The sequence below is a fragment of the Microtus oregoni genome, unplaced genomic scaffold (genome assembly GCF_018167655.1).
Source record: "Microtus oregoni isolate MIOR12 unplaced genomic scaffold, Mior012 000006F_ref0000085, whole genome shotgun sequence".
NCBI lineage: Eukaryota > Metazoa > Chordata > Mammalia > Rodentia > Cricetidae > Microtus > Microtus oregoni.
In genome coordinates this window covers 37,271,274-37,287,275 of record NW_024543065.1, presented here as the reverse complement: position 1 = coordinate 37,287,275, position 16,002 = coordinate 37,271,274, and the positions used below count along the sequence as shown (strand labels likewise).

Below are 16,002 nucleotides of genomic sequence, written 5' to 3'. Positions count from 1 at the left end.
ATGGTGCACATCTTATACAACATTTTGGCCAGACCTGCACGAAAATACTCAGAGACTATTTGCAATTTTAAAAGACATTATCTTGAAATTTAACCATCATTTTACTTTCACAGGATCCCCCAGAAAGAACGTCGCCCCTATGACAGCTGGAAGTAATTCTAGAGAACGACGTCCCCTCTCCCAGTAAAGTTTGCCCTTGGGTTTAGGGACATCATTTAGGGGTTGATTATAATTAGTATATGATTGAGGGTTGGGGGAGGAATTTTATAAGCTCAGGGATCATTTTGAAAAAAAAAGAGGGATGATGGAATAATAGACAAATATATTGGTATAGATTGACTATTGTACGCATGCATGTTTCTACCTCTGTTTAAAACATTTTTATGTATTGACATATATTGTATTGATATATATATTGTATATATTTACCATATTGCAGTGTACATTTCTACCTCTGATTAAGATACTTATATAATATTTGTGTATTGATATATATTTACCTACTGCAATGTATATTTGTACATTGTTTATATTTGGAGGTCATTGTCCTCATTTGTTTCACAGTCGTTTATTGTCTTATTCTTTAAGTTAGATAGATATTGAGAATTATATAGACTAATTGTCATCTAAGTTTGTCATTTATAATTAGACTAATCAGGTTCTTTAGATATATAGAGATTATACTCAGTATAGATAGATAATCTGAAAATGGAATGTTAATGTTAATGAAAATGGAATGTTAATCTGTAATGAGATCTAGTGCCCTCTTCTGGCTTGTAAGTATACATGCAAGCAGAACACTGTATATGCAGTAAATAAAGATTTATTAAAAAAAAAAAAAGGTAGGAATCCCTGAACTAAAGCAGCATGGGTTAGTTTTCTAAGTCTGTCATTACAAAGCATCACACACTGGGCGTCTTTAAAAAACAGCAACTCATTTGGACCTTGAGATTTCTGTCCGGTGCTCCCATGTGGGTCTGCAGTGGGTTTTTGATCCTACTGCACTTACTGGCTTTGTGGGAGCCTAGGCAGTTTGGATGCTCACCTTACTAGACCTGGATAGAGGTGGTCAGTCCTTGGGCTTCCCACAGGTCAGGGAACCCTGATTGCTCTTCGAGCAGATGAGGGAGGGGGACTTGATCGGGGGAGGGGGAGGGAAATGGGAAGCGGTTGCAGGGAGGAGGCAGAAATCCTTAATAAATAAATAAATTTAAAAAAAAAACCAGCAACTCATTTTGTCATACTTAGGGATGCTGGTGGTCCAGATCATGATGATGGTCCTGGGGCTTCTCTTTGGCTTTCAGATGGCCATCTGTGTCCTTCTATAGACATCTCTGTAAACTTACACAACCCTGGTGTTTCTCTCCTATCAAAAGGTCACCACTTATATTGGATTAGGGTCCCACCCTTATGACTTCATTTATTTTTAATTAGTTCTTTAAACGCCCTAACTCTGAACATTCACATTCTGAATGGAGTGGGAGTTTAGACTTTAACTTGAGAATGAAGACCCCAGTTTAGGAGAGAAGACAGGATTAAGCAAAAAGTTGATGAGAGGAAATTCTAGAGGTGGATCTGAAGGGACAAGTGATCCTAAGGTGTGCCTACAGTTCAAGAGCAAAGTCTGAGCTGCAGACTGTGCGTAGAGGGAGGTGTGACAGAAATGTCTACTCAGAAGATAAGAATGTCAGCAGATAAGAATGGTTTCTAAGATGCCGATAATATTTATTACACTGGAATCTGTGGTACATGTACTGAAATAAAAATTAATTTTATCACTATTATGACTCTGAAGTCACAGGTGAGGTGACTGAGCCTCTTAAATCATGGTCACATCCAGTCCCCACCTGTTCAGTTGTTGTGATCTGTAAGAACATCAAGTGCTATTGACCATTTAGCTCTCTTCTCTAGGCCCACTAACACTAGTTTTTGTACAGCCTGCAGGCCTGGAATAGTTTTCCTGTCCGTTCATTTGTTTGTTTGTGGGTTTTTGGGTTTTTTTTTTTTTTTTGGCCTAAAGAAGAATAAAATATGGCATGTGAAGTGATGTGAAATCCAATTGCTGTGTTATTAAATGATGTACTGTTGGCATATTATCTGTGTATTCATGCCATAAAGCTGAGCTGAGGACCCTGAAGCCTACCAGGTATTAAATATTGACTTTCTCACCCTTAATAGAAAATACTCAGCTCTGGTTAAATGGTCACCCAACTAGTGACCAATCCAGCCCAGGTTCTGAGAACTTTCACAGTTCCCAAAGGGAATTGCCAGTAGTCTGTTTTCTGACAGGAGAATTAGTATCTCAAACAGGCATTTTTCCAATCCACCACAGCCCAGGGCCACTTCCTTTGGCTTTACCTATATTGTGTAAGTGCGGTCACACAAAGAAGAAGTCCACCCTGGGACTTTCCTGCTTTTCTTCACCCTCTAAACTCTACTGCATACACGCATGCCTCTGCAATCTCACAGGTACTGTGTGGTAATCGCAGTCTATTGAGCAGCAAAGAGCAAAGCCACCCTGTGCTTCAGGAAGAGAAGTGGTGGGCTCTGAAAGAGCTGTTGGGGACTCCCATCAAACCATTTGACTTCAAATGACCTCACGGTCTGTTCAACAGTTGCTCTCTACTTATCCCCTTTCTTGTTTTCTCTTGGGATTTGGGTTCTTCACTATGTAAAGTGATGTCCTTTTGTTATGCCCAGATCAAGGAGCCCCCCCCCCCTCCCAAACCACCTAGGAGACAGGGTCCTGTATGTAAAAGCAAAGAGCCTTTATTTTTACATAAGTTTGCAAACTCAGACTATCTGTGTGTCCAACCTATTGGAGTGATCAGAAAGCCTCAAGCTCACTTAGCATTGGGATTTGGAAGTAGCAAAGGTTGGAGTGAGGGATTTCTAAAGTCCAGGACCCCTGATTGGCTGACATTTGTCTAGGGGTGCACTGATGAAAAGTGATGGGTGTGTGCTGGCCAGTGACCCTATCTACAATGGTTGGAACATTAGGAATTTCCTTTGGAGGGTCTGTTCCTGCGTGGTGCCTGGGTAATCTCAGTTTGTAGTCTTTCTTGGAACTAGGTATTACCTTAGGGTAAATTACTGAGACCCAGGCCTCTGTTGAACTTGTCATGACTGGGTCCCATATCCTTTACCACTCAATTCCTTGTGAGTTCCTCGTGTCTTTGTATAACTTCACGTGCATGCTCCAATATTTTTCCTACTGAGCTATTCCACCCTGGAGAGAGGATGCTTGAGGTTCTAGGCATTTAAAACATTTCATAGCGGACAATGAGGACTACTGAGAACTCAAGAACAATGGCAATGGGTTTTTGATCCTACTGCACGTACTGGCTTTGGGGGAGCCTAGGCAGTTTGGATGCTCACCTTACTAGACCTGGATGGAGGTGGGTGGTCCTTGGACTTCCCACACATCAGGGAACCCTGGTTGCTCTTCGAGCTGATGAGGGAGGGGGACTTGATCGGGGGAGGGGGAGGGAAATGGGAGGCGGTGGCGGGGGAGGAGGCAGAAATCTTTAATAAATAAATTAATTAATTTAAAAAATAGAATAAAAAAACAACAAAAAAAAAACATTTCCCCCTAGGCAGGCAGAAACTTACAAAATATATAGGACCCTCTACAAGATTAAGAAAGCAGTAAACAAATGCTTGGGAGAAGAGAAGATGCAAAGTTGCCTGGAGACTAACCAGCCTGCCTGTGAGAGAGTCTCCAACCTGAAGAGTTGCCTGCAAGTTCTGCTGCAGAGAGCTCCAAGTTGGCTATGTTTCTTCACTGTCACTCAGGAATGGTGGGCTTTTGGTGATGCAACAGCCTTTGAGTCATCCTGGTCCCTATAAGTAAATACTCACACATGTATACTTTTGTAAGTATTGCCAGGGAGGCCAAGTTGAACCTGGCATGTTCTTTACGTTTCTTTGTCCCTGGTGTCCTGCCTGGGGTGATACCCTTCCAGAAAAAGTCAATACCTTTCTACCTTGGAAACTTTCTAAAGGGTGTCTGTTATGAATGATCAAGGTGACTTGGTAGAAGTGTAGGCTCTTATGGGACTGACCTTGGCGACTGTGGTTAAGTGTAGAATGTGTGGGTATCTCTGACTGTCTGAATTATTCACATTAATCTTCTTTTCTCTGGGTCTCTCATTTCTATTTCTCTCCCTCTATCTCTGTCTTTCACTTTCCCGTAACCTCTTCCTCTTCCCCATTGCTGAGGAGGTTTCTGAACACTGAGATCCCTTCACCTTTGATATAGGGAAGGTTGGATCATCTATATCCCACCATTGAGAAAGTAGAGAAAAGGTTTCTTGCTCTTGAGCGTCTAAGAAGGATCCAGTCCAGTCACCAAATGCTTTTGAGACAAAAATGTAATTTGGGTATTATCTTATGGTCAATGCAAATCACAGGAAGCTCTGTTTTCCTGTTTCCTGTTTCCCAATACATTTCTGTTCTGTTACCCCTCCCCCGTTCCTTTGTATATTTTCTGTTGGGCCATTGGAGACAGGTCACTGTCTCTAGAAGATCAGACTTAGAGCTGTCTGGAAGAAGGCCCAAAGCTGTTGGAAAGTACAGGTGAGAAAACTTTGCCTGAGGGTCTGCACAACTTGGTGAGACAGCTGATTGGTGGCAGAGTAGAGTTTGGTCTGTGTAATAGAGGGATGGGGATGCAGTTTCGTAGACAGAGTGCTTGCTTAACAAGCACTGAGGTTTCTCTCTACTATCACATAAATCAGACACAGTGGCACACTCATGCCATCTAAATATTGAAGTTGTAGATGCAAGAGAAGCTGAAATCTAAGGTTATCTTTGGCTTTTACAGTAAGTTCAAGGTCAGCCTGGACTATGTGAGGGCCTGTCTAAACAGATAAAAGAAAAGGAATAAGTAATTTCAATTGTAGTGAAATATAAGATAAAGAGGTAAATGCAGGAATATATATCACTCTTTCAGATGTTTTGCTGCAAAAGAAAGTCAAAGGCATGGTTGAGATACAAAAGGTGACATAAAAGTGAATGATAACTTATATTAAAGATGCTGTGTTCTAGAGCATATTGATGTGCTCATTCATTGGGAGGAATCAAGAAAAAGTGCTGAATGTGCACTAGTGAGGGATAGCCTAGAGAAAAGTAAATTGGGAAGGATTTTAGGAATGAACAGAGGGAAGGTCTGAAGCTAGAAAACTGGTCTTCTGGTCACAGATGTGGGGCCACAGAAGGTCCTTCAGGAGTGTGGAGGATAGTGGCTTTGCTGGAAGATGAAGAAAAGCATGGTCTGTGTTTGGGTCAGTGGAGAAAAGGCTCAAAGCTTTAACCACAAGACAGAAAGAACAAAATTGTTCTTATAAGTCATAGGAAGTTCACAGAAAAGAGCATATATGAGAGCAGTGATGAGCCTGCAAGAAGACAGTCCCCACATGCTTCATGGATTCTGTTGCAAAATTTGCCTCTGCCTCCTCCGGAACTACTAATTTTAGTTGTTTTCCTATTCAGTCAAGTTGGGCTTTATCAGGTTCTGTAGAAGGTGATACAGTGATTGGCAGGTTTAAAGGCTTCCCTAAACATTGGCTAACAACATTCCTATTCATTCCAAACCACATTCTTCTCTCGCCAACCATAGGTGGGGCCATTTCTCATTGTTCTTCTGCTCTTGCATGTTCTGTCCTGTCACTGCAAAATCTTTCTTGTTAATTTTGTAATCCTCTTTATTGTTGCCTCAGAGATTCTTGAGAACAAACAGCACTCAGCCCAATTTGATGGTTTGTAGTTGGTGGAATGTGGGTAAAGAGGAGAGACTTCCAAATTGTTTCTCAAAGAGTCAACCATTGAGATTCAATAATAATGTGAGCTATAAGTGTGACTGTAGGCTCTCCTGTGGCTGCTTTAAAGAAATAAAGAAAATTGCAGGACTGGGGTTGTAGCTCAGCAGGAAGAGAGTGTGTCTATAGCATATAAGCCCTGCATTCAAAACCCAGCATCACAAAAATTGAAGATTGTGCATACCAACAATCCCAGAATTTGGGAGGTAGAAGAATGAGGACCAGAAGTTTAAGTCTATACATTTGGGATTCATGAGACCATTCTCAAAATACAAAACCAAAACAGGTGAAGAAAAGGAGGGTGAGAAGAGTGGAAGGAAAATGAGAGCTCTCTGGGCTTGATAGCACACATCTCTAATCCTACCACTTTGGAAGCAGAGACATAGGACTGTTATAAATTCAAGGCCAGTCTATTATGTACAGAAAGTTCCAGGTCAATTAGGGATACAAAAGAACTTAGGTGAAACAGGAGGAGGGGAAGGGAGAGAGAGAAATGGAGGAAGGAGGAAAACAGAGGAGATGCGAAGGGATTAATTTTAATCCACTATTTGTTCACCAACTATATAAACTTATCTAATCAAATTATCACCTCAGCATGTAGTCAAGAACTGTAAACATTATTAATGAGGCACAAGCTCCTTCCTCCATAGACTTTCAATCCTGAGGGTCACTGTTGCTCTTTCCCTTCTCAAATTAGACTTGATACTATGGTAGTCAGCTCCTGTTCCAAAAAAGGTGGTGTGCCAGAGCAGGGTCAGAAAAGGGCATTTGCTGAAATTTCAGACTGAGAGACTGAGTGACTATAAGATGCTAATTTTATGTTTCAGGTCTGTTTTTTTTCATTTTCACAAATGTAAATGATAAAAAAAAAAGAGTAGAACTTCTGACTGAAGAGATTGCTCACTCAGAGGAGTCAATGAGGACCTATCTTCAGACCACCAGCACCCACTTAAAGGCCAAGTGCAGGAGTGTAGGCCTTCAACTTCAGCAATAGGAGACGGGAGAGGAGAGGGTCAGACACCTGGAACGCACTGGCCAATCAGTGTAGCTCTAAGTTTAGTGAGAGACTTGGTCTCAAAAAACATAAGGTAAAGAGTAATCAAGGAAGACATCAGACATTGACCTCTGACCTCTGCATGCATGATCACATGCACACGCACACACACACACACACACACCTGTCATTATTCAGTAAATTCTACTTGTCAATCACTGACTCACATCCAAGGCTATTAACTTATTTTACCCCTTGCCCCCATTTAAGGAAGTCTACAGCTAATATTAGGGAGTCATTTTTGACACGAGCAATTCTTTGCATACTTAATCCAGTAAAGTTTCATACCTACCACATATTGGAAGTCTAATTTCTCTCTTGTCCTTTCCCACCCTAGAGCATCTTGAGATCTCACATACAGAGAGAACATCATTTCCTTCCTCCAAGGGTAACCTTAGAGAAGTGGCTAGAGAGACAACTCAGTGGTTAAGAGTGCTTGCTACTCTTAGAGAGGACCTGAGTCCAGTTCTGAGCACTTAAGTCAGGCAGGTAGCAACTGGGAACCATCATTTCTGGCCTTTTCGGGCATCTGCACTCATGTACATATTCACACACTGATATTCACATATAACTAATTAGAAAATAATTTTTAAATTGATTTTTAAAAGCTAATTTTAATTGGTTATCCAATATCAAATGATTTCCCTTGGAAACATATATGCAAGTAACAACATACAGATTGAGCAGGTTCTATTTAACACTATGTGTGTTTGGGGGGGGGAGTATGCTATAACAGCAATTAATGAAAAAAGAGGTCATGCAATTGAAAAAGAGCAGGGAAGGGTGGGAGAGCAAATGGGACAGATGATTTGGAAGGAGAAAAAGGAAGGGGGAAAATAATGAAATTATATTATACTTTCAAATATAAAAGAAATACTATAAAAGAGACAATTTCAGAGATGTCACCAGAAGCCAATACTCATATAAATATCTCCTCTAAGCAGAAGAGAGGTGTCTCTACTGAAGCCCTAAGAAGAAAGAAGGTAGGTGTATAATGAAGTGCTTTTAAAGAGTGATGGGTTTGTGACTGTCTTTCTGGGTCACTGAAGTTGTCTTCTGCCAGTTCCTTAATGTCCATACACCATATTTTCTTTATTTTGGTAAAATGCATATAACAAAAGTCCATGTATTTTTGTTGTTGTTGTTGTTGCTGCTGCTGCTGCTGCTGCTGCTGCTGTTGCTGCTTGCATGAAAAAGCCACAAGCCTCAGTTTTTGAGACAAGGTGTCTCATTGGACCAGGGGGTCACACACCCAGTTTGACTGGCTTCCCTAAGGAGGCTTCTATCTGTGCTACTCCACCACTGAGAATTTTAGACAGGCAAATGCCACCTTACCAGTTTTACATGTAGGCTGGGCATCCACACTGACATTCTCACACTTTTGTGGCAAGCCCTTTACTGACCGAGCAATTCAGTCCCTTATTGTTTGTTTCCTGAGACAAGGTCTTGCCATGCCTTTCAGTCTGGTCGTAAACTCACTATGTAGCCCTTACTAGCCACAGAGTCAAGATCTTTCTGCCCTGGTCTCCCAAGAACTGAGGTGACAAGTGTACATCCCCACCACACCCAGTTTAAATTTTACCACTTGAAAATTAAATGTCATTAAGTGCATTTAAAATGTTTTGCAGCCATTCCCCTATCTAATTCTAGAATTATTGCATCACTCAGAGAAAAACAAATTCCATATCCTTTGCGCAATAATTCTTCTCACACCCTACATCAGGTCTCTGTATCCCCTAACATGCTGCTTCTTGTATACTTAACTATTCTGGATATTTGTTATAATCTGAATAATGTATCATATGACATTTCATGTCTGGATTCTTTTGTGTTATACCTTTAAAGCATATCTGTCATACCATGTGCTAGTTCTTCATTATGTTGGTTTGCTTTTAGAGAGAGTCTCATTGTATATCGTATAAAATACAGGCCTCAAACTTAGTAATGCTCTTCCCACTGAGCAACTGCCTCAATCAGATAGGGCTGTAGACCAGTTGTGTGTCATTTTCTTGAATTGATATAGGAAGGCTGGAGAGATGGCTCAGAGGTTAAGAGTACTGGTTATTATTCCAGAGGTCCTGAGTTCAATTCCCAGCATCCACGCGGTGGTTCACAACCATTTATAATGAGATCTAGTGCCCTCTTCTGGCATGCAGGCATACATGCAGGCAGAACACTCAATACATAATAAATAAATTTTTAAAAATTTGATGTAGCCAGGCAGTGTACCAGGCAGTGGTAGCACACGCCTTTAATCCCAGCACATGAGAGGCAGAGGCAGTTGGATCTCTGTGATTTCTAGGCCAGCCTGGTCTACAAAAACTAGTTCCAGGACAGGCACTGAAGCTACACAGAGAAACCCTGTCTCAAAAAAAAAATTTTTGATGTAGGAGGACTCAGCTTACTGTGTGTGGTGCTACCCTTGAGCGGATGGTCCTCTTTTATACAAGAAAGCGTGCTGAACAATCCACAAGATCAAGCCAAAAGACAGTACTGCTCCATGGCCTCTGTTTCAGCTACTGCCTCCAGCTTCCTGCCTTGACTTTTCTTCATTATGGAGTATAAAATATTTACTGAAACAAACCCTTTTCTTCACAAATTGTTGTTGGAAGGCAAACTAGGGCAGGTTGTCTTTATATTCTAGCTATAACGAGAAACACGGTTGTAAAATGTGTGTACAACTCGTGCTTGAACACAAGTTTTTTTAACCATATCTTTTATTTATTCTTCAACAGCTGCATACACAATCACCTTCACACTCTTGTCCTTATACACCACCCAACACACACCCCTCTGCCACCATGTCCTCTTTTTCTGCTTTTAACAGTCCAGTAAGGACTGCCTGCTGGAATATTGACCCATCCTGTTGGCTTGATCTTGTGCTGAAGTGTTGAACACAAATTTTATCTACTGTTGTAGTACGGAGCGGCGGGCTGTGTCCCGCCACCCAGCTAGCTTTACCCGAAATAATTACACGGAAACTGTATTCTTTTAAACACTGCCTGACCCATTAGTTTCAGTTTCTTATTGGCTAGCTTTTACATATTGATCTAACCCATTTCTATTAATCTGTGTAGCCCACGAGCTGGCTTACCAGGAATGATCTTAACCTGCTTCTGTCTGGAGTGGGAGAACCATGGCGACTCCCCGACTCAGCTTCTTTCTCCCAGCATTCCGTTCTGTTTACTCCGCCTACCTAAGGGTTGGCCTATCAAATGGGTCTAGGCAGTTTCTTTATTAATAAGAAATCACTCCCACATCAATCTACATGTTTTTCATCCAGTTTTGAGGGTGTCCCCCCCACCCCTTGTAAGTTAAGGATCTACATCAGCCAAGTAGTTGCCTTGGAGTAGAAGGCATATTAGCAATTGTGGAAACATAGGCACTACCTTCCCCTATCTGGTAAAAGGTTAACAACAGCCAGGCAGTGGTGGCACATGTCTTTAATCCCAGCACCTAGGAGGTAGAGGCAGGTGGATCTTTGTGAGTTGGAGGCCATCCTGGTTTACAGAGCTGGTTCTAAGACAACCAAGGCTACACAAAGAAATCCTATCTTGAAAAACAAAAACAAGCAAACAAAAAAGAGAGGTTAACAACATGAGTAAGCATGTCAGGCAGTGGAAACTTACTCTAGCTTGGGTGTGAGGGGCTCAGAGGGAAAATAGATTCAGTACAATAAAGGCAAGGAAAACTGCCTTTCTTGGCATTTTCAAAGATCGGTACTGAAGAGATGGCTCACTAGTTAAAGTGCTTACATACAAATGTGAAGGCCAGAGTTTGGATCCCAAAAAAAAACATGTAAATGTCATTTGGGCATAGTGGTTTACCAATAATTCCAGTCTCAGAAAGTGGAGAGAGCCAATCCCCAGAGTAATCTGCCTACCAAGGTTAGCCATTGCTCTGAGTGCTGGGTTAAACTGAGGGACCCTGTCTCAATGAATAAAGAGGAAGAGTGGTAGAGGAAGATGCCTGCCATCAACCTCAGGGAATCACATAGGTGTGCACATATGCACGAATTCATACGAAGAAAACATTCACTCATAGTAAATGAAAAGAAAACTAAAGCCAGGCATGGTGGTAAACACCCTTCATCCCAGCAGGCAGAAAGAGGCACGCAGATTTCTGTGAGATTGCATACACTTTTGTCTATAGAGAGAGTTCTAGGCCAGAAAAGGAGTGTACTGAGACTCTGTCTCAAGTAGAACAGAAAAAGTTAAATAAATAAATAAATAAATAAATAAATAAGCAAACAAACAAATATCCCTGTTTCTTAATGCTCTAGGTGTGAACAACATGGACTCCAACATCTCTCTTCTCATGAATATGTCTTCAGGGAACCCCTTGAGTATGTCTGCAAGGACCCAGTCAGTATCTGCAGGTCATATTGCTCTGAATGTCTTCTCATATTTGATGTTTGCAGTGACCTTTGTCCTTGGCGTGCTGGGCAACGGGCTCGTGATCTGGGTGGCCGGCTTCCGCATGGTACGCACAGTCACCACCATCTCTTACTTGAACTTGGCAGTTGCGGACTTCTGTTTCACCTCCACTTTGCCATTTTTCATTGTCTCCAGGGCCATGGGAGGGCACTGGACATTTGGTTGGTTTATGTGCAAGTTCATATTTACCATAGTCGACATAAACCTGTTTGGAAGTGTCTTCCTGATCGCCCTCATAGCACTAGACCGCTGTATTTGTGTCCTGCATCCGGTCTGGGCTCAGAACCACAGAACCGTGAGCCTGGCCAAGAAAGCAATCATTGTACCCTGGATTTGTGCTTTTCTCCTTACCTTGCCAGTTATCATTCGTGTGACCACAGTTCCTAATATACTTGAACCAGGGAAAACAATGTGTACTTTTGACTTCTCCCCCTGGACCGAAGACCCTGTAGAGAAGAAGAAGGTGCAAGTCACCATGCTTACTGTCAGAGGGATCATCAGGTTCATCATTGGGTTCAGCACACCCATGTCTATTGTAGCCATTTGCTATGGGCTCATAGCCACTAAAATGCACAGGCAAGGCCTGATCAAATCCAGCCGTCCCCTGCGGGTCCTTTCTTTTGTTGTGGCTGCCTTTTTCCTCTGCTGGTGCCCATATCAGATAGTGGCCCTAATAGCCACAATCAGAGTCCGTGAAGGCCAGAATGGTATAACTCCAAACCTCATGGTTGCAGTGAATGTCACAAGCGCCTTGGCTTTCTTTAACAGCTGCCTCAACCCAATACTCTATGTCTTCATGGGCCAGGACTTCAGAGAGAAACTAATCCACTCCCTGCCAGCTAGTCTAGAGAGGGCTCTAAGCGAGGACTCAGCCCAGACCAGTGACACAGGCACCAACTTGAGCACCAACTCCTCTCTACCTTCTAAAGACAATGTACAAGCAGTGTGAAGAGAGAGCCCCAACGTTAAGCTTTATCTGCTTTCAGTTCCCGTGTGCTTTGTATAGACATTCCCTGTTGACCTATACACTCATTAGAAAAAACCTGAAATGAATTTTTGGACTTTTATTACCTCAACCCAAGATAGTCAATAAAGAGAAAAGGCAAAAAGAACATACATTTTCTTGTTAGTCTGAGATACTTATAAATGACAGTTAGTGCTATAGTGTTGTTACTAATACTATCCACCTCTAGTCCCCTCACAGGATGTAAACCCACAAATTCTCCTAAGTGTCCTTCTGTGGCTAATGTGTGTATGTTTACTTTAGAAAATGAAGGAAGAAGGGGAAAGACTCCTAACCCTTGAACTGCACAATTTCCTGATCCCTTGTGTTGAAATATTTTAAATAATTGAAATATCATGTCACTTGCCCTCATAAGACCAGTGTTTTCCCTCATGGCTTTCAGGATAGCTACAACCAAATTAGCCCAGTTTGTACAGTATCTGGTATTTGAAGTACCTGCTCCAAGGTGAATGAACCCAGAACGGTACTCCAGGTTTTACTGTCAGCAACAGTGAATAAGTGCCACCCAGCACACACCACCATCCCACCAGCAGCCCCCCACCACACACCTGGGTTTGTTGTCATTTGAGTTCTTTTGATCTTGACCACTCTGACTTGAGTAAGATGAAATCTAAAAATAGTTTCCTGCTAGATAAGGATTTTCAACATTCATTTCAATGTTTTGTAACCATTAGTAATTCCTCCTTTGAGAAATCTGTCTTTAAATTGGGTTGTTTGCTTTCTTGATGTTTAGCTTTTTTATTTTTATTTTACTTATTTGATTTTTAGCTCTTTGTATGTTTTAGATACTAATCTGCTGTCAGATGTCCAGTTGATGACGATTTCTTTCCATTCTGTAGACTGCCTCTGTACCTAAGTGCTTATGTTCTTTGTTGTATAAAAGTTTTTTTTTTATATAAAAGTTTTTTAGTGACATTGGGTCCCATTTATTTATTGGTGATCTCAACACCTGTACTTTAAGGTTCTATTTTAAAAGTTTTTCCTATTCCAATGAGTTCAAGTGCATTCCTTGCTTTTTCCTGTATCAGATTCACGTCTCATGTTGCAGTCCTTAAACCATTTGGAGCTGAGTTTTGTGCAGAGTGAGAATAAGGAATCAGCTATTTTCCTCTACATGTGGCTATCAAGGTTAGCCAGCACCATTTGTTGAAGATGCTTTCTACTGCAGTGATTATTGTGGGATTATTGAGAGATTATTGTAGGTCTGCAGTCAGTTTCAGTGATCAATGGGTTTGCTTTGAAGCCAGGGACAGGCTGTTTTTATTAGATCTGTACAGATCTGCAGCACAGCTATATAGTGCTAGGAGGTGCTATGCATGCCACTAGAAAGGAATCAGCAGGCTTATCCATTGGTGAGCACTGAGAGCTCAACTAACAACCATTCTGACAAGTCATATCCATTGGTACAATACTGGCATAAACATCACGAGATTAACCAGCAACATTTTTATTGGATTTAAAGCCCACTACAAAAATCAAAACCCGTATCTGCCACCATGATCAGAGCCATGAGCCTCTGACTAGAGAGGTTATAGGCCCTAGAGGAGAACCTTCGACTGCTATTCTAATTAGACATAGTGTTAACCAACTAGTAGTGAGTATCATTCTACACACAGAGTAGTGCATCTCTCAGCTCTCATCAGAGAAGGTTCATTTTCCTGGAGATAATAAGGACTACAGAGATCCGCAGTTGGTTAAGATGTAGAAAATAAGAGACTAATGAATGCTCAATCCCAAATGGAAAATGTATATCACACGCAATCCTCTCAAGGTTCAGGGGATCATTGTGAAACAGAGACTGTGTTAGGGAACAAAAAGATTGTAAGAGTCAGAGGTGGCAGCTGGCTACAAGGAAATAGTGTTTTCTGGGCACCACAGGGCAGTTGCACATACAAAGCTACAGGGTTTATGATGCCCATGCAAGCTAAAGCCAAACCAAATCTCAGTATGGAAAGGAGAGGTGAGCATGAAGTACTATGCCTAACTGAGGATCTACTGGCAATTGGAAGATTGTAGGAGTGTCTTTCTTTAAGGCTTGATCTCTGGAAGATCAACCATGCTCCACTGGAAGGCCACATATCACAGAGTATGTGATTTATTATATTTATTGGATGGGCTTTTTTAAAAAGAAATAAGAGGTGGCTGGAGAGATAGCTGAGCAGTTAAGAGCACTGGCTGTTCTTCCAGAGGACTTTCTTTCGATTTCCAGCACCCATATGCCAACTCACAACTGTCTGTAACTCCAGTTCCAGAAGATATGATACCTGCACACCAATGCACATAAAATAAATTTAAATAAATTATTTTTTAAAAAAGGAAATAAGAGGATGCAAAGCCAAGTAGGGAGGGGGAGGGGAGGGAAGGGAAAGGAAGTGAGAGGAGAAGTTCTGGAAAGAATTAGATGATAGGATAAATATGCAAAGTATATTGCATGAAATTCTCAAAGAACTAACAAAGAAATGGGAAAAATAAAATTTTCCAAGAAAAAAAAAACTGAGGAAATCCTTGATTTGCAACCAAGTCAGACAGATGTGTATTTAACTCTATGAAAGCCCATTTGTGGGGAGGGGGAGAACAGGGTCTCATACATTCCATGTAAAAGATGACCTTTAACTTCTGTGTGCTTGTGTGCGTGCATGCTTGCATGTCTGTGTCTGTGCGTGTCTGAGTCTGAACATGCATCTGGATGCCAGACGTCAATATCAGATATGTTCCTCTTTCACTCTTTGCCTTATTTTGAGAAAGAGTTTCTCAGTGAATCCAGAGATTAACAATTTACTGGACCAGACGGCCAATGCACTCTGGAGTTCTGCTTGTCTTGGCCATCTCTAGGTCTGGCATCATGCATCGTGGGTGCGCACTGTCCTTACTTTTTAAAGACTTTCTGGAGATCTGAAATCAGGTCCTCATGTTTCTATAGCAAGCATTTACCTCCTGAGCCTTTCATCTCCCTCGGTCCATGAACAGGTCATCCTGCCTGCATGTTAGGATTAAAAACACATCACCACACCTGGTTTGTGTGGTGCTGGGGATGGAATGCAGAGTTTCCTGACTATCAGGAAGCAGGCTACTAAAAGACTGATATCCCTAGCCCAAGGGTACTGAGCTGTTAACTCAGTAATTAGCATCTCTAGGCTGCCCTAAACCCAGGGTACAGTATCAAAGTTGAATCAAATAGTACAGCTCTGCGAAGGTATACAAACACACACACACAAAGGAGAATTGTTTAGGACATACATCTGTTTACACAAGTGCTATAAATAAATAGGATTTTTCCCTTTAGTTCCCATCTCAGCATAATAAAACAACAGCCAAAGTGAAGAATACCATGAGAACGGAAGCTTGGTTATGGTGAACTGAGAATGTAAAGAGTTTAGGACTGAGGGGAATGGGCGGGACCTTATTTCCATGGGGTTCTATCTTAACCACTAGTTGTACTGACACAGTAAAACCACATCCCTTGCTATTTGAAAATCAGATAGAAACCTACTTCCTATTACTCAAGTAGCCCTACACTTACTTCCCCCTTTTTTTCCTCATTTCTGTTCAGAAATCCCTGAAGATTGAGACACACTCTACAGATGACCACATCCCAGAGAAACCACAAAGTTAGATCAGGAGGAAAAAGTCTGTGTCTGACATATATATTCCTAGAATAAAGAATTAGGA

General features: G+C 41.5%; 2 protein-coding genes across 2 annotated transcripts in view; one reads left to right on the top strand and one right to left on the bottom strand.

Moving 5' to 3' along the window:
* The window catches only part of Fpr2 (formyl peptide receptor 2), a 59,435-nt gene that overhangs the window by 15,714 nt on the left and 27,719 nt on the right, over positions 1 to 16,002 (bottom strand). Inside the window, exon 5 of the mRNA XM_041653485.1 lies at positions 11,661 to 11,755. The gene's annotated coding sequence lies outside the window, so the exon portion shown is untranslated. The remainder of the gene's footprint in view (positions 1 to 11,660; positions 11,756 to 16,002) is intronic.
* Fpr1 (formyl peptide receptor 1) lies at positions 11,167 to 12,258 on the top strand. Its single transcript, XM_041653484.1, has one exon. It carries the CDS (start codon positions 11,167 to 11,169, stop codon positions 12,256 to 12,258), a length of 1,092 nt encoding a protein of 363 aa, XP_041509418.1.

Excerpts from the sequence above, each read along its gene's own strand:
- Fpr1 (XM_041653484.1), top strand. The coding sequence starts at position 11,167 with ATGGACTCCAACATCTCTCTTCTCATGAATATGTCTTCAGGGAACCCC.